Source organism: Tursiops truncatus, chromosome 15 (genome assembly GCF_011762595.2).
Source record: "Tursiops truncatus isolate mTurTru1 chromosome 15, mTurTru1.mat.Y, whole genome shotgun sequence".
NCBI lineage: Eukaryota > Metazoa > Chordata > Mammalia > Artiodactyla > Delphinidae > Tursiops > Tursiops truncatus.
Window position 1 is genome coordinate 62,947,085 of NC_047048.1, and position 17,079 is coordinate 62,964,163.

Genomic DNA, 17,079 nt, shown 5'->3' on the forward strand with positions numbered 1-17,079 from the left:
GAAGCCAGGAAAAGTAAGACTATAACCTGATGAGAAAATTGTTGAGGACGGAGGGTGGAGTGGGTCTTGATATGAGGCCATAATGGTGTGACTCACCCCAGGATGAGTTGGAGCTCAGCAGACAAGCTCTGGAGAAGGAGCGACTCCACAACCCAGGCCTGACCAGCCGAGCAGAACGGGGGCCCAGAGGAGACCCCGGCGCCCAGCTGGGAGAGGTGAGCTGGGGGCCTGGTGGGAACAGATGGCCCAGGAGGGAGCGCCTGTCCAGGGGCTTGTCCCCTTCCCCTGGGAATTGGGTCCCTGAAGCCCAGACCTGCCAAGTTAGTCCTTTGCCCTCTATCTGTTCCCCACCTGTCTGAGGGGCTGCCCGGCTGAGACGGACAGGTCTCTCCTTCAGGTCTCGGGAGCGAAGACTGAGCCGAGTCCTGAGGTGGAGGAGAAGCAGCTCTGGGAGCAGAGGCTTGAACACCTGCAGCGAGCGGTGGCGCGGCTGGAGGTTGACCGAAGCCGACTGCAGCACCACAATGCCCAGCTGCGGACCACCCTGGAGCAGGTGGGTGACTCCTGTCCTCAGCTCCCTCCCCGGTCCGCTGGGCATGCATCTCCACTTCTCATGCAGCCCCCAGAGAAGAGGTTAGTAAACTATAGCCCAGGGGCCAAATTCGGCCCACTGCCCGTTTCTGAAAATAAAGCTGTTTGGAGACACTGCAGTAGTTGTGACACAGATCGAATGGCCCACAGCGCCTAAAATACTACAGAGAAGGTTTGCTGGCCCTGCTTCAAAGGCTGAGGAGGCCGGCCCCACCTCCTCTGCCGCAGCAGCACTTTGCACTCAGGGCTGCCCCAGCAAGTGCTCTCCTCAGCCCAGTTCAGCTTCCCACGGCTGCTGGCCCGTTATACTTGCCCCACCCTCACACCGGCCTCCTCTCAAAAAAGGCGGCTCTGCTGCAGACCCAGAGCCAAGCCCAGCCCTGACTTCTCACTCGCATCTCGGCAGGTGGAGCGAGAGCGGAGGAAACTGAAGAGGGATTCCCTGCGAGCATCGCGGGCGGGCGTCCTGGAGAGCGGTGAAGCCACGGCACCGTCACCCACCCAGCAGGTTTGTCTGTTTCATCGACTGCAGCCTCAGGAGAGCCCAAGCCCAGCCACTAGAAACAGCCCTCTGCAGTGCGTATCCCAGGCTCCCCTTGCAAGGGGAGGAGCCACTCCAGCCAGTCCGTAGGGCCCCTCCTGACCGGGCTCTGCCCCACCCAGCACTGTCCCTGACCCGGAAAGGAGGCCCAACATCAGTGGGCGGGGCTGGAGTCAGCCCTGCTTTCTGAGGCACCCAGCCTTCACTGATACACAGTCCACATGCCCCCCAGACCAGTGCTTCAGGCTCCCGGGAGCAGGCCTCCTGGGGCTTCTGGTCTCTCCCTGCATGTAGGTGTTGGGTGGTGCTTGCCAGAGCTGGATGTTCCTAGGAGCTTGATAGCAGCTTCGTGGACCTCTTAGACTTCCTTGCCCTTTGCAATACTGAATTTACAAGATATGGGTCCAGGATATTTCCTGGGGCCAGAAGGATCTGGGGGAAGACACCACAAACCAGCACTCTTTTAGTTGAGTTATGCCTGTCAGTAGACAGCCTTGGGGCCTGGCAGGTAGGGACTGTTTCTGGTGTCTGAGCACCTCCTAACCCTCCATCCCCCTTCCTTCAAGAAAAGCTTCCCAAGGGACAGGCCCCTTGTCTTACTTCCCCTCCGCATCCTTAGCTCACGGACCAGGGCTAGCACGAAGCAGGTGTGTGCTGAACTTTAAATGAAGAGGTACCTCAAAGAAGCCAGTCCCATACAAGCCTTTGGGACATTTGGCCTCAGGTCTCCATTGGGTTGGTTTGGGCCCTCTGGGGCTTCTCCTTGCCCCAGGGCCATGGTGCCCCAGAGAGTTCAATCTGAGTTCAGGCACTTCTGGCCCATAGCCCTTGCCCTGGTCCCCAGGATTGTGAGGAGGCCTGCACAAACTCCGGTGGAAGGCCTGTTCCAACAGGAATGGCATTTGTCTTCCACAGGATGGAAGAGGAGGACAGAAGGGCTCCTCAGATACCAGGCACATGGCTGAACTGCAGAAAGAGGTACGTTCTGGAAGGATCCGTTTTCTAAGCCCCTTTTCCCTCCCTTGCACTCAGGCAGCAAGGCTTTGGTGTCTGCTATGTGCTTGGCCCTTTGTGCACCTCCAGCAGGGAGAGGGGAAATAGTTCCTGCCTAGAGAACTTCAGTCCTTGTGGGAGGCAAGAAGAGCCCCGTCTCAACTCCACCTCCCACACTGAGTGGACTTAACCTCCCACGTGCTTAGGGTGGGACTGGGGAAGAAAGCACACTCCAGGCCCCAGACCTCCTACTTAGGAAAGAAAAGGGAAAGGCAGAGGAGCAGACGAAGATTTTAAGAGGACAGACTAAAGCAAGCAGAAGCATCCTGGCCTCCTCTGCCCTCACGTGCGCCCAGCACACCAGGCAGAGTTGCCTGGCACCAGCGCCAGGATCCATACCCTAGAGCTCAGGTCAAGCTCAGGGGAACTGTATAAAGTGCCTTCTTGCCTCTTAGGCCTCCCCTAAAGGTTCACCCTGTCTTTCAAGGCCCAGGAGTAATTAGAACTGTGGAGTTTTGATTTATGAGCCTGTTTCAGAAATCAGTAGTCACTACTGGCAGGCCCTGACTATACAGCTAGACCTAAGCTATTACTTTTTTTTTTTTTTTTTTTTTTTTTTTGCGGTACGCGGGCCTCTCACTGTTGTGGCCTCTCCCATTGGGGAGCACAGGCTCCGGACGCACAGGCTCAGCAGCCATGGCTCACGGGCCCAGCCGCTCCGTGGCACGTGGGATCTTCCCGGACCGGGGCACGAACCCATGTCCCCTGCATCGGCAGGCGGACTTTCAACCACTGCGCCACCAGGGAAACCTAAGCTATTACTTTGAATTCTCTTAAACTCACACAAAGCAATCGCTGAGACAGGGCCCGGACTAGGGGGAGGCAAGACAGACCTCACTGTTGACCTGGAGCTCCTCCTTAAATTTTGCACCCTAGGAGCATCTGTTGCCCCACCCTAGTCCTGGATGTGCCCTGACCTCCCAAGAACTTCATCTCCTGGGGCCCTCAGTATACTCATCTTGAGAAATGGATCAATCAGTGGTTCTCAACCCTGGCTGCACGTTAGAACCACCTGGGGAGCTTTGAAAAAAATACTGATGCTCAGGCCTCACACCTGTCTAATTAAGTCAGAAAATTTCTTAAAACCTTTCGAAGGGGGCACGGTGGAGCTTCCTGCAGGGATGAAAGCATCCTGTATCTTGATTGAGATAGTGGTTATATATGGGTGTGTATGTTATGAAATTGGTCAAAATGTACTTACAATCTGGGCATTTTATTACATGTAAACATGTGGATAGTCTGGTTGGGTTTTTTAAGCTCTCTCTCTGAGTCTCCTGTGCAGCCAGGGTTGACAATCACTGGATTCTCCGATTGCCAGCAGCCCTTCCCCCAAATGCTGTAAAGCCTCATCCTGAGATTCGTGGGTGAGGTGTTCATTCAAACGCTGGTCTGACAGGAGCCACAGGAGCCGAGCAGGAAGGGTTGGGGCAGCTTCGAGGCCCTCCACTGCTCTCACCCTCTTGGTTTTCCTGCCCCCCAGGTGGCCCTGCTGCGAGCCCAGCTGGCCCTGGAGCGGAAGCAGAAGCAGGACTACATCGCCCGCTCAGTGCAGACGAGCCGTGAGCTGGCGGGCCTGCACCACAGCCTCTCTCACTCCCTCCTCGCCGTGGCCCAGGCCCCAGAGGCCACTGTCCTGGAGGCCGAGACCCGAAAGCTGGATGAGTCCCTGACTCAAAGCCTGACATCCCCTGGGCCGGTCCTGCTGTGCCCCAGCCCCAGCACTGCTCAAGGCGCCTCCAGGTAGCAGCTGCAGCAAGGGCAGGACACGGGCCAGCCTGGGAGCACACAGACAGACAGAAGGCCGTAGAGCAGGTCGTGGCCCCTCCACACAGGTGCTGTTTGCCAAAGAAAATTCTGACTCTGTTACCCAGCCTGGGAGCCCCAGGTTAGCTGGCATTCCCCGGAAGAGGGAGGGAAAGCTGCAAGGCTGGGGGAAGGCCCTGACTCACATGGGAATGAGGCACATCACACTTGCTGCCAGCCTGCAGTCACCCAGAGAGCGCCTTTCCCTGGCCAAGGGGCGTCTGCTGCCTCTCGCCTAGAACTCATCATCCAGCACTCACCCGCTCGGACACCTCCCCCTCCAGCAATAAACCCTGGGTCTTTGCATTTGTTCTCTGCTGCTGTCTCTACTGTGTAGCTGGGCAACAGCCATACATCAAGGGCATCTATTAAGGAAGAATTCACTGAAGATTCCTGTCAGGTGGCATGCATTTGTCATCTACCCGCATTCTGATAGAGAAGGTCTACAGAAGATACACAAGACAAAGCCCCTGCCCACAGGAAGCTTGAGCCCAATTGACAATAACAGGCAGATGAGTCAGAGACAGTTGTGTGTGCTGCCTAGAAGTGCTGTAGAAATTCCAGGGGCTGAGGCAGGAAGGTATGAACTGGCCCTTGGTGGCTGGAGAGGAGTTGGGAGGGTTGCTAAGCATACTGGTGAGAAGACCAGTCGGCCTTAGCAGTGTGTGTTTGCGCTGAGGGATGAGTCACGAGGGAGAGGAAGGAGGGCCTTGGGATCTAGATTTGAACTCATGGATAATGATGAACCATCATATGTTCTTGACTTAAAACATGTTCTGGGGACTTCAAAAACACTGAGCTGGCTTTTGGCTAAAGTCAGCCTCTTGAGTTCAGAAGTTCTATCTGGCTTCATTCCCCTTCTGCGCTGGGTGAAAGGCCTCAGGGTGTCCCTTTCTGGGCATATCAGCTGCAACCGACTGTGGCCCCCTGTAGTCCAGCCATAGGTCAAGCCAGGAAGGAGGATGGAGTGTGGCAGGACTTGTCACTTATGGCCTGGCCCTGGTTTAGGCAGTGTACAGGCTTAAGACCTATTGTTGGAAACTTCCTCAAAGCCTAAGAAAGAACAATTTTCTTTAAAGAAGCAGGCATGGGACTTCCCTGGAGGTCCAGTGGGTAAGACTCTGCAGTCCCAATGCTGGGGACGCAGGTTCGATCCCTGGTCAGGGAACTAGATCCCACATGCATGCCACAACTAAGAAGTCTGCTGCAACTATGAGCCCACATGCTGCAACTAAAAAAAAAAAAAATCCCACATGCCGCAACTAAGACCCGGGGCAGCCTAAATTAATTAATTAATTTAAAAAAAAATATATATAGGGCTTCCCTGGTGGTGCAGTGCATAAGAATCTGCCTGCCAATGCAGGGGACATGGGTTCCATCCCTGGTCAGGGAAGATCCCACATGCCGTGGAGCAGTTAAGCCCGTGTGCCACAACTACTGAGCCTGTGCCCTAGAGCCCGCGAGCCACAACTACCGAAGCCCGCGAGCCACAACTACTGAAGCCTGCGTGCCTAGAGCCCATGCTCTGCAACAAGAGAAGCCACCACAATGAGAAGCCCGCGTGCAACAACGAAGACCCAACACAGCCAAAAAATAAATAAAAAATGATAATAAAAATTTTTTAAATAAAATAAAGAAGCAGGCATGACCTTCTTCCAGCCCTCCTGTGATTCCTCTTACCTAGGCATGGGGATGGAGCTAAGGCCGGCTAAGAATGTGGGAGTTTAGGAGCAGCACCACGGTCCCCCAGACCTACTTACCCGGAGCTCAGGCCCCATTATACCCCGTCACACCACACAGAGTGGGTAGGGGGCTGTTCACAGCTGCTGGAGCTTGGTTCCAAAGCCCACGCACGGGACTCTGCACAGATGCTTAGTATAAAACAGTTTAAGACCCCCCAGAGCTAAATCTGGGGCCCCCAAGATGCCAGCTGGTCCCTGCCTCTAGTCACATCCCTGTGTCTCAGAATCCTTACCTGGCCTTTTCGATGCTAGGAGTTCTCAGGGACAAACGAGATTTCTCTGGACTCCTTACCTTTTTTGGTCCCCCAACTCTGGTTCTGTAGCTTAGAGCCTGACAGAGGGACCCTGTTGTTTACCTTGGAGTTTCTTCTCAGTTCCGTTATCTGTAGGTTGTAAGCCAAGGCCTTAAGCCCCACACACCTTCTGGGAGCAGGGAGAGAGCTTTCAGCAGATGAAAGGCATTGTAGAGGCAGCCAAGCAAGGTCTTCATTAAGTAATAAACTATATCTGCTCCTCACTCCCCGTCCAACCCTTAGTAGTCCCTCACCCTCACTCTAGACCTCAGGCTAAGGCCTCCCCTCCCCACCAGATATTGGTCAGGGTTAGTCTTCAAGTGTAGACTACAGTCTTGCTCTCACATTCTTAGCTTGTGGATGATTTTCTGCTCCAACTTCCTAAAATACACTTTCTTTGACCAATAGTAGGATCAGCTGTTTGGAGGGTCCCACCAGTAACAGAGCCAACTGCTCTTCTTATCAGCTCCAAACCCAAAGAGAGAGACCTGAATTGGAGAAGCACGAAGGAAAGAATATGGGTCTTCCAGCCAGGACCCAACCTTGCCCCAAGGCATCAGGCCAGAGCTCCATTTCCTTCTCTTTGTCACATGCAACAGGCCATAACCAGAGCAGTGAGTCCAGCGGATGGGCACTGTCTCTGACCATCCCGCCAGTTCTCACGGATACAGCAGAGGGTGGTGTGATTGATCTCCAGAACCTGGGGGAAAGGAGGTCAGAGCTGAGCACGCAGGTCTTCTCCATCCACAAATCCTCCCCCTCCCTCCAGCCTTCTTTCCTGCTTTGATAGAGGCTGCTACAGGCCCCAAAGTCCTGAGAACAGAAGGGGGCGAGAGCCGAGTCAGAGTCTGGGCAACGTTCTCATTCCCAGGGAGCGCTGGGTCTGGTGGGTATGACACCTTGCTCGCTCAAAGAGCCTCCATGCTTTGCATGTTAGAGCGACAATCACCACATTGCAACCTAATACCTTTTCTCATCTGCTTCCCGCCCGGGGACTAGCAGGGTGGTCTCTAACTCCATCAGGAGCTGCAGGGCCCATCGGGAGTGCTAGGCAAACCAGGTAGACACCCTGCTGATGCAGGCAGGCTATGTAGATGCTCTGGGGCCAGCAGCAGAACTTCCAGAAGTACCTGTGGAGGTGGGGAGACCCCACCCACAAAAGCAGCAAGGCATCCTCCAGCCCGAGACTTCACATGCAGGCCTCATCTCAGCCCATGGGACAGGTCCCTTGGGCAGTGAGTTGGTTCAGTTGTTCGATCTTAGGACAGATGATGCCTTTAGCAGTTCCCCCTGCAGTACTGCACCTCCTACCTCCTGTCCCATGAACCACCTACTCGCACTTGCTCCCGGGGCTGAGGAAGGGATCAACTGAGCAATATGAAAACGCTGAGTCCTGAAGAGCCGGGGGAGTGGTGAGCAGAGGCAGGGAGGGGCAAGGAGCGGGGACCACCAGTGTGCCCCGAGCCAGGAGATCCCTCTGCGCAGTCCTGGCGTTCAGGCTTCGCTCCGCTCACCACACCGAGAAAGGAGGCAAGGGAGAAGGAAGAACGAGAACAAGGGGTCTCTAGGTTCTGCGGCCCTGCAGTTTACTCCCCTGCTCTCCTGAGACCAGGGTTTGCCTAGACCCTGACGGAGGCGAAGGCAAGGAGCGAGGCTTCTCCGGAGAAGAAAGGACTGTGCTCCCGGCCCTGCTGTTGCTCACCTGACTCACATCAGTAGCCCGTCACGGAGTGGACATTATGACCTCTTTCTTCTTAGTCCTTTGTCATTAATGCCCCCAGCTCTTTAAATGCCTTCATAGGGCCTGAAGCTTGGCACAGGTGGAAGGGCTTGGAGGCAAGAAGTTGAACAGGTCAGGGGTCAGAGGAGAGAGGTGAGCAAAGGCTGTGACGTGGCCATCTGAGAGCGGGTGCTCGCTGTTCCCAGCTCATGGTCATTTGTGTGGAGGCAGAAAGCGGTAAGAATTAGAATTCAAGTTTAGTCCTTCCTTAATTACTACTACTTGTGGGGTAAGGGAATCAGGGAAGGCTTTTTTTCAGTGCCTGGTAACCCATACATCGCTCCTGCACCTCCTGTCTTGGTTTCCTGTCATTACCTCTCCTGTGTCTGCATATTCCAACCCTACCAAGAGTCTCAGGCATGTTGCTGGCCAAGAGTAGGCTCACATCCGAGCTGGCTAATTCCCTTACCTTCTGCTGTTGCGTAGTGCTCGGCAAGTCATGCTGGAGCCTTAAGCTATAACTCTCTTCCCTGCATAAGGGGTCATCTCTTCAGCTTGTCCACCCGACCGCAAATAGAGAAACCCTGTGGATGAGGTCAGATGCACTGGTTGCTGCCCCCTGCTCCTAATCCAGCTTTTCATTCATCTGACAAATACTCATCAAATCTATGTGTCACAAAGCTCCATGACACACACTGAAAGGAGGAGCTCGTCTCCAGGGGAGACAGACCCTGGACGTAAAGAAACACTCACAGCATGACCTGGGTGCTGGGAAGAGACTCACTGGCCACTTGTAATGAGGCCAGGGAAAGTGTCACAGAACATCTTGGAGGAAGAGAGGGCTTGAGGGCCCTTTCAAAGTGTTTGTCGAGCCGATTGGTTACACTGGGTGCATGGCGTCAAGGGCTGCACCTGCGGGTCTCGGGAGCAATGGCAGCTCTTGGAGTTGTACCAGCTAGCCTGGTCAGGTGAGACTGCTCTGAGAACAGAAGCATCAGCCACAGGTGAGTGTCAAGGCAACCCACCAGCCTCAAACCCACCATTAAGCTTTCATTCCTGTCCCGTGGGGCAACTCACAGGGCAAGTGGCAGGCTGACTCGGACAGCAGGCTCCCGAAAAAATAAGAAGCTGTGGTCACAGCCTCCACCAACATCCCACTGCCCTGGTGGCCTCCATCACTTCCTCAACCCTCCTCACCACATCTCCTTATAGCACTTCACCCCTCACCTCCCCAGCCACCTGCTAAGCCCTACAGGGTGCTGTGCTGGAGGATGAGGGGAGGGAGGGGAGAAGTGCCTTTTGGTGTGTCCTGTGGCCTCCCTGGAGGAGAAGGGGTTGATGCCCAATGGAGTCCTTCCTGCCAGCCCATTTGTATCAGGGACCCCACCACACAAGTCACATTGTGAGTTCCTGAATGTAGGCTTTGCAGGTAAGATCGCCTTCACCTTGGCATTCAGCCCAAGGTCCAGCTGGTGAGAGAGGGCTTAGAAACCAAGTATGATGGGGACAGGAATGAAAAGGGCAAGACTACATGCCAAGGCTAGTGTGGTGCATCTCTGAGAGGGATGCCAGCTATTCCCGATGCAGGCTTGTTAAGCATGAGGCAGACAGGGGAAAGGAAGAGCCTTTTGGCCCCTCTTGAGAAAAGAGCCTACGAGAAAACTTTGTGATGTGCTTAAAAGCAAATTTCTATCCAACCAAACTTGGGGGGCGGGTAGGTATTTTTGTTTTGCTTTGTTTTTAGGCCACATTTAGGCTTGCAGGGATCTTAGTTCCCTGACCAGGGATCGAACCCAGGGCTCTCAGTGAAAGCACTGAGTCCCAAACCACTAGACTGCCAGGGAACTCCCCAGATTTTCATTTATTTAAAATGAAACAATTGCATGCACATGGTTAAAAATTAAACAGAATAGAAGGCAGGGGCTTCCCTGGTGGCGCAGTGGCTGAGAGTCCGCCTGCCGATGCAGGCATACGGGTTCGTGGCCCGGACCGGGAAGATCCCACATGCCACGGAGCGGCTGGGCCCGTGAGCCATGGCCGTTGAGCCTGCGCGTCCGGAGCCTGTGCTCCGCAACAGGAGAGGCCACAACAGTGAGAGGCCCGCCTACCACCAAAAAAAAAAAAAAATAGAATAGAAGGCAGCAGTTTCCTACCCCATTCCTTTTTTTTTTTTTTTTTTTTTTGGCCACGCCACGCAGCATGAGGGATCTTAGTTCCCCAACCAGGGATCGAGCCCACGCCCCCTGCAGTGGAAGCACGGAGTCCTAACCACTAGAAAACCAAAAAAGTCCCACCACCCCATTCTTTTTTAACCCCTTTCCAATTTTTTAAACTCTATTTTCGTAGAGGGTAACTTTGGTCCTCTAAATAGTGTTTATATAATGCCACATGGGCCCAGCATCTGGAACAAGATGGTGATAGGTAGCTGCATTGCCCACACCTTTGGGGATTCTTGGACTCTGGTTCTGAGCCAGACACCCGGCATCTCAGTGCCCTTAGGGAGGCGGGTAAACGTGCTCTCAGCTGTACCAGGGATATTTACATTTTGTTAGGTTATGTGTGTTTGTCGGGCAGCCAAAGTAAAAATGTAGTGGAATTGTTTTGGATACCCAGCAACTGAAAACCCTCATTAACTAAGGCTCTTTGCTTACCTTGAACTACTGTTTCTACCAAGAAGGCAAGATAAATGCTTGCCCTCTGCCCTCGTTTGATGTAATAGTCTTCTCCAACGATTGTTTTTATTTCTCTTTGAGTATCATTATGGACCCAAGGATTTTTATATATTCACTGTGTTTCATTCATGACAGTTGCTTTTTTTTTTTTTTTTTTTTTGCGGTACACGGGCCTCTCACTGCTGTGGCCTCTCCCGTTGCAGAGCACAGGCTCCGGACGCGCAGGCCCAGCGGCCATGGCTCACGGGCCCAGCCGCTCCGCGGCATGTGGGATCTTCCCGGACCGGGGCACGAACCGGCGTCCCCTGCATCGGCAGGCAGACTCTCAACCACTGCGCCACCAGGGAAGCCCATCAGTTGCTATTTTTGATGCTTAAATTGTCCCAAATTTGATGTCCAGGTTTTCCTTGTACTTTTCTTGTTCAGACCTGGCATCTTTTGGTGGAAAAAAATATTTAGAAAATGAAATCTGCATTCCAGAGTTGATCATTGCCTCTGGGATGTTACGGTTTTTAGACTAGCAGAAAATGTGTTTTGAAAATTGTGAGTTCAAGATGGTGATGGTTGCACAACAATGTGAGTATACTTAATGCCACTGAACTGTACACCTTCAAATGGCAAATTTTATGTATAATTTACCACAATAAAAATAACATAAAAATTGAGTTCATAATGATATTTGCAGTTTGAATTTAATGTCACAGGGTTTTTATTACACCTGTCTTATTTTGTATTTGGTTCCTAATAATATTAATATAATTATTTATTTCATTCTGTGATATTTATTATATAGTTTATAATATTATAAATATTATAATAAGTTACAATATTATAATAAATCTACTGAGTGAAGTTGAAAATTTCTTTGTGGTTCTTTTTGTCCACAGAATCTATCCTACAGAGAATACACAGTATATTGAATTCTAAAGGAACTTGAACTACTTCTTTCCCTGGTGGTTATGTTATCAATCTGATATACAGTTAGGTCCACTTGATGTGTTTTCAACTTTAGGGTTTGCTTTTTCCTCTTTTTCGTTTAATTTTATTTTTTGGTCAGGTAAATATATATATGAGTAACAATGAAATGTTCTCTGTTGAGAATCTAGAAGAGGATGTAGCCGTTTAATGCCACAATGTAGGGTTTTATTCAGTAGCAGAGTGACCTTCATCCAGGGTGTGTTTGAAACCCCAGTCCCTCTCTGACACTCCAAGGTCCCCTTGACTACCTGTCAGCCTCCTGGGGCCTCCAGTGGGCTGAATAGGCTGAGGACCATCTCAGTTGTAAATAACAACCTTCCCCTCACACTGCAGCTTAAGAATGACCTGTTGCTCTTCTTTAAAACTGTGCATGTTGCTCTTGAACCAATATTCTTCATCCCAGTAATGGGACCACCTGCTGAGCCGGTCTGTCCGCAAACCAAATAAGGATACCTGGAAGATGGGGTAAGACAGGAGAGGGCTGTGGGGCAGCAGGCTGGATCCTGCCCTGCTTCCATGCCCCCCAACCATTCCTTCAGCAAACACTCACTTAACATCAAGGGTGACAGGCCGCCTCCCGGAGCTGGGAGGAGAACGGAGCTCACCTTCCCCAGGGGAGACAAACTCTGAACACACAGAGGGACCCCAGAGCCCGGAAAAGACAGCACCAGCTAGCTGATTCTCATCATATTGGAGGAAGAGAGCATTCCTCGGGGAGACAAGGGGAAGGCATTCCAGGTAGAGGGAGCATCGTGTGAAAAGGCATGAGTCAGATGGTGTGTTTGGGGAACGCTGAGAAGCCCATGGTGTGAGGCTGGGAGAGAGGAGGGGTGGGGGGAGGGGTCAGACCATGCAGGGTCTTGAAAACCAGACAGAAAGATTTAGACTTAATGTGAAGTCCCTGGGAAAAATGGACATTTTTAGTGGCAGAGGGATGAAATTCTGTGAGTTGCAGACGGTGTCTTACCTGGTCACAGGCATGCAAGGCGTACAACAGAGCTATGAACCCCAAGGATGGAAAGTGATCATTTTTTCCCAGCCATCTCTGCTGGACATACTGGAGGAAGCTGAGGCTGATCACTGAGACCTGGGGAAACAGAGGAGGGTGGTGACCTGAGGTCTGTCCAGTGGCTGCCCAAGCCACATCATTTTACTCCTTCCCCTTTTCCCTCCTGGTCCCTCACCTTGTCTTTGCTCTCTTTACTTCCACCAGGGACCTGGACTAAAAAATGATTGGGGGTGGGGGAGTTTCAGAGTCATTTGACACAGCAGCCCCCAAGCTTAGAGTGGTGCCCTGATATCTAGCAAGGGTCTCTCTGGAGTTCCCACTGTCACTCCTTACAATGCCGCACCCCACCATGCCCAGGATTTTTTGGCTTCCTCGTGATGCCCTCTTTCTGCAGTACCTCCATAACCCATTTCAGACCAGATGAATTCAGAGGAAGCAGCAGCAGCTGGGCGCCAGCTATCTATCTCGGGATATGTAATGTGCACAGTGGTCGTGTTCCCCACGTCTGTCTCAAAGCCTTGGATAGGGGCCTGGAAAGGAGGGCAGGATGGACATCTGAGGGAAGAGGAGGATTTGGCCTGACTTTCCTAGTCTCCACCTTCTACCCTGCACCCACCTGAGGACCATATCATGTTGGTCAATCTTGAAGCCGAGGCCAGAGCCCCGTAGGAACTTTTGAGTTTCCAACCACTGCACAGGTCTGGCACCCCACACAGTCCAGTGGGTGTGTGAAAGGTTCTTTAATTGACTGCTGGTTTTGATTCCCAAACTCCTTCTCTGACTTGATATCCTAAAGTTCATAGGACCACAGGAAGAAATTTAGGGGGTTACCCTAGGCTCCCAACCATCTGTAGAAGAAGGTTAGAGCCTGAGGCCTTGAAAGGAGAGATGGCCGGGGCCTGGGATTGGGCATGGGGACTGGACAGAGACCGAGATTGTGCACTGACCAACCACAATAGCAAAGCATCAGAGGACATGGGCGCTTCTGACCTCATCAGGGGCTCAATGTGCATTTCAAAGCGTTCATCAAACCAAACAGACTCTCCGGGAATGTGGAGGCAGGTAGAGCACTCCGTGGGCCCCAGATGAACAGATACACTTTCTTAGAGTTCCTGGGGCAGTGGCAGGTCCTTGAGCGGATCCTGGGCTTCTCCTGAGAGTCATTCTGGCTGGACTCCTGGTCCAGAAGGGAGGCCACCAGCCACATGTAAGCAGACAGACAGCTACCAGACCCAGCTTCAGGTATTGAACCCTCATCTCTGGCCCAGACGATGGTGCCCCAGCAGGCAGTAGATTGGTTCTGACACCAAGAGCTAGGAAGGAGGAAGGGCTGGGGTCATCAGACATCCCCAGCACCCCCTGTCCTGGTAGCTTCCGTTCCTCCCCCAACCCTTCACACTGCACCCCCTCCCTACACCTTACCTCTTGCCTCCCCAGCCACCTGCTAACCACTAGAAGGAACTCTGCCCAGGCCTGAGTTGGAGGCTGAAAGGATGGAAGAGGTAACAATTGTTGTGTCCTGTGGTCCCCCAGAGACTGTTGGCCAGCGAGGTCTTTCATACCAGCCCAGTTACACCAGGGGTCTCATCACAAGAGAACACACTGTGACCGCCTCTGCGCAGGCGTCTTGGCAAGCCTCACCCCCACTTTGGCATCCAGCCCAGAGCCCGGCTGACAAGGGAGGTGTGGATTTAAGCCTCAAGGGGACAGGAGGGTGAGGAGGGAGTGGCTGTGTGCCAGGTCTGATGTGGATGAGCAGGAGACCCAGAGGGGAAAGAAGGGGCCACTTGGAACCTCCTGGGTCAGAGAGAATTTACCATTCCGACAAAAGTGAATATTTGGTGTAGTCAACCCTTGAAACCTCTCGGGGTTGGATTTCTTTTCTTTTCTTTTCTTTTCTATTTTTTTGAGATTGTTACCAAGGAAAATACATGAAAATTTCTTCCATAAAATATCAGAGTTCAGGGCTTCCCTGGTGGCGCCGTGGTTGAGGGTCCGCCTGCCAATGCAGGGGACACGGGTTCATGCCCCGGTCAGGGAAGATCCCACACGCCGCAGAGCAGCTGGGCCCATGAGCCATGGCCGTTGAGCCTGCGCGTCCGGAGCCTGTGCTCCGCAACGGGAGAGGCCACAACAGTGAGAGGCCCACGTACCGCAAAATAATAATAATAATAATAAATAAAATAAAAAGTAGATTTACATGTCCCAGTTATAACAAGTATACTTAGAAGTTTTCTGGGACTTTCCTGGTGGTCCAGTTGTTAAGACTCCGTGATCCCAATGCAGGGGGCCCCAGGTTCAATCCCTTGTCAGGAAACTAGATCCCGCATGCCGCAACTAACGATCCCACACATGGCAACAAAGATCCCACATGCCACAACTAAGACCCGGTGCAGCCAAATAAATCAATAAATATATTTTTTAAAGTTTTCCAAAAACTGAATTGTTTCCATCTTAAATTTTAGATTAAATTAAATTAAATTAAAATTTCAATTCCTCACGTGCACTAGATACGTTTCACTTGCTCATCCACCATATTGAATGGCAGGGGACTATAGGCTGATTCTGAAAGTCGAATATCTGTTAGCAATGTTTACAATATTGCAACTACGTAAGTATTGTTTCCTATAAAATCTAGTAGTAAACTAGGACTACTTTCCTTTTATTGTTCACTAAAATTTCCTAGGAAATACTATATAGGAAATGAAATTTCTGAATCTTTTTATGTCTGGAAAAGTCATTATTCTGCCTATAGTGGGTAGAATTGTGTCCTCCTCCAAAAAACAGATTCAACTCCTGACCCCTGGTACCTGTGAATGTGACCTTATTTGGAAATAGGGTCTTTGCAGGTTAAAGTGAACTCATACTGGATTAGGATGGGCCCTAATCTAGTGACTGTTACACTTATAAAATAAGGGAAATTTAGGAATAGAAGACACAGGGGAGAGTGCCATGTGAAGATGGAGGCAGAGGTTAGACTGATGTGTCTACAAGCCAAAAATGGCAAGAGTTGTTAGCAACCACCAGAACTAGGAGAGAGGCATGGAACATATTCTGCCTCAGAACCTCCAGAGGAAATCAACCTGAATTTTGGACTACTAACCTCCAGAACTGTGAGAGAATAAATTTCCGTTTTAAGCTACCTAGTTTGTGGTAATTTGTTACGGCAGCCCTAGGAAACTAGTACAATGTCCTTGGGCTTGATCGATAGTTTGGCTGGGTATAAAAGATTCTAGATTTAAAAAAAAAAGATCCAAAGCTTGAAGGCATGTTCCATCATCTTCTAGCTGTCGTTCCTGTTGGCAAGAGTATGATTTTTTGATCCTTGTTAACTGTAGTAGTTGGAATTCTTAGTCTCAGAAAACAGAAACCAGACTGTGGTAAACTTAAGGAGAAAAACAATTCACTGGTTAAATATCATGCAGTTTACAGAATAGATGTGAAAGCTAGAGAACCAAGCTCAGGCTATAACCAAGGGAGACAAGATGTAGCCAAAGACTATCCCAGGAATGGCTGTCCTAGAATGTCACCACTCTTGCTACCAAAACAGAAACCTTGACACTGTGGAACACTGTGGTAGTTTAAATATGGCCACAAATTCTTTTCAGCTCCTTCCATTAGGAAAAGGAATCTATTTCCCCACTTATTGAATCTGGGGTCATTTTTTGACTTGATCTGACCAATGGAATGCTGCAGAAGTGACACTATGTGACTTCATAACCTCAGCCTTAAGAGGCTTTGCAGCTTCCCCTCTTACTTGTAATGCTTCCACCAACATATGAAGAAGTCTGGGATGAAAGATTACATGGAGAGAGAGGCCTAGTCTCCTAGCAACTCCAGCCATCCCAGATGAGGCCCAGACATGTAAGTGAGATAATCTTAGACCATTGTCTCAACTAAGCAACCAGCTATCAACAGCCACATATGTGAACTCATAGATCATTAGAAAAACTGCCCTGTTGATCCACAGAATTGCAATAAATACTAATTGTTGTTTTAAGTCACTATGTTTCAAGGGAAGTTTATTATGAAGCAATACCTAATAGATACAGACGTCCTGCCCAGTTCACACTAGCCATAGAGAAAACTTTGTGATCATGATGTGAACTTTCAGAGTTCATGAAATAACCACCTGATTGAACCCTCATAGGTCATATGCTATGTTCTAGCCTCCATGGGGTAGGAAGGAGAACTACTGGACCCATTTTGGATTCCATAGTGGGAGGCAGAATCCTCACTCTGCCTATCTTGAATCTGTTCCCAACAGAAAGAAGTGTTTTTCTCTCTCTCTCATCACAGTGCATATTGGCTTGGCTATCTCTCTCTCTCTAGGTTTTTTTTTTTCTCTCATCTTTTTATTGATAGTAAGCATTATGGCAGGAGTCTTTTTCTGCCATATATAGCTAGTTACAAATGGCTAGTATTTTTTCAACTAAATAGAAATGTATTTCTCATTCATATAGGTTAAAAATAGATAGGAATAGGGTAGTGTCTCTATTCTATGAAGTATTCAGGCCTCCAATAAGATAATAATTGAGTCTCTGTCATCTTCAACATAAGGATTCCAAGATTTTCATGGGTACCAACACACAACAGGGTGTAGGGGAAGAGAAAGAGAATTGTATGTGGGAGAATATTTACACCAGGAATGGAAATAGTACACAAGATATCTGTACA

General features: G+C 50.6%; 2 protein-coding genes across 15 annotated transcripts in view; one reads left to right on the plus strand and one right to left on the minus strand.

Annotated features, from left to right (window-relative positions):
• The window catches only part of CEP250 (centrosomal protein 250), a 45,403-nt gene extending 41,109 nt beyond the window's left edge, over positions 1 to 4,294 (plus strand). For all 14 annotated transcript variants that reach the window (XM_073792921.1, XM_073792925.1, XM_033839002.2 and 11 more), the window contains 5 exons: positions 102 to 215; positions 398 to 553; positions 998 to 1,099; positions 2,048 to 2,110; positions 3,666 to 4,294. In XM_073792921.1, coding sequence (XP_073649022.1) covers positions 102 to 215; positions 398 to 553; positions 998 to 1,099; positions 2,048 to 2,110; positions 3,666 to 3,929 — 699 coding nt within the window. In that variant the 3' untranslated portion in view covers positions 3,930 to 4,294. The remainder of the gene's footprint in view (positions 1 to 101; positions 216 to 397; positions 554 to 997; positions 1,100 to 2,047; positions 2,111 to 3,665) is intronic.
• Positions 4,295 to 11,098: 6,804 nt separating this feature from the next.
• On the minus strand, positions 11,099 to 13,711 carry LOC109552651 (CMP-N-acetylneuraminate-beta-galactosamide-alpha-2,3-sialyltransferase 1-like). Its single transcript, XM_073793319.1, has 4 exons — positions 12,800 to 13,711; positions 12,578 to 12,615; positions 12,361 to 12,480; positions 11,099 to 11,846 (listed from the first exon to the last, which is right to left on the minus strand). The coding sequence occupies exons 1-4, from the start codon at positions 12,810 to 12,812 to the stop codon at positions 11,691 to 11,693; spliced, it is 327 nt and encodes a 108-aa protein (XP_073649420.1). The 5' UTR covers positions 12,813 to 13,711; the 3' UTR covers positions 11,099 to 11,690.
• Positions 13,712 to 17,079: the final 3,368 nt, after the last annotated feature.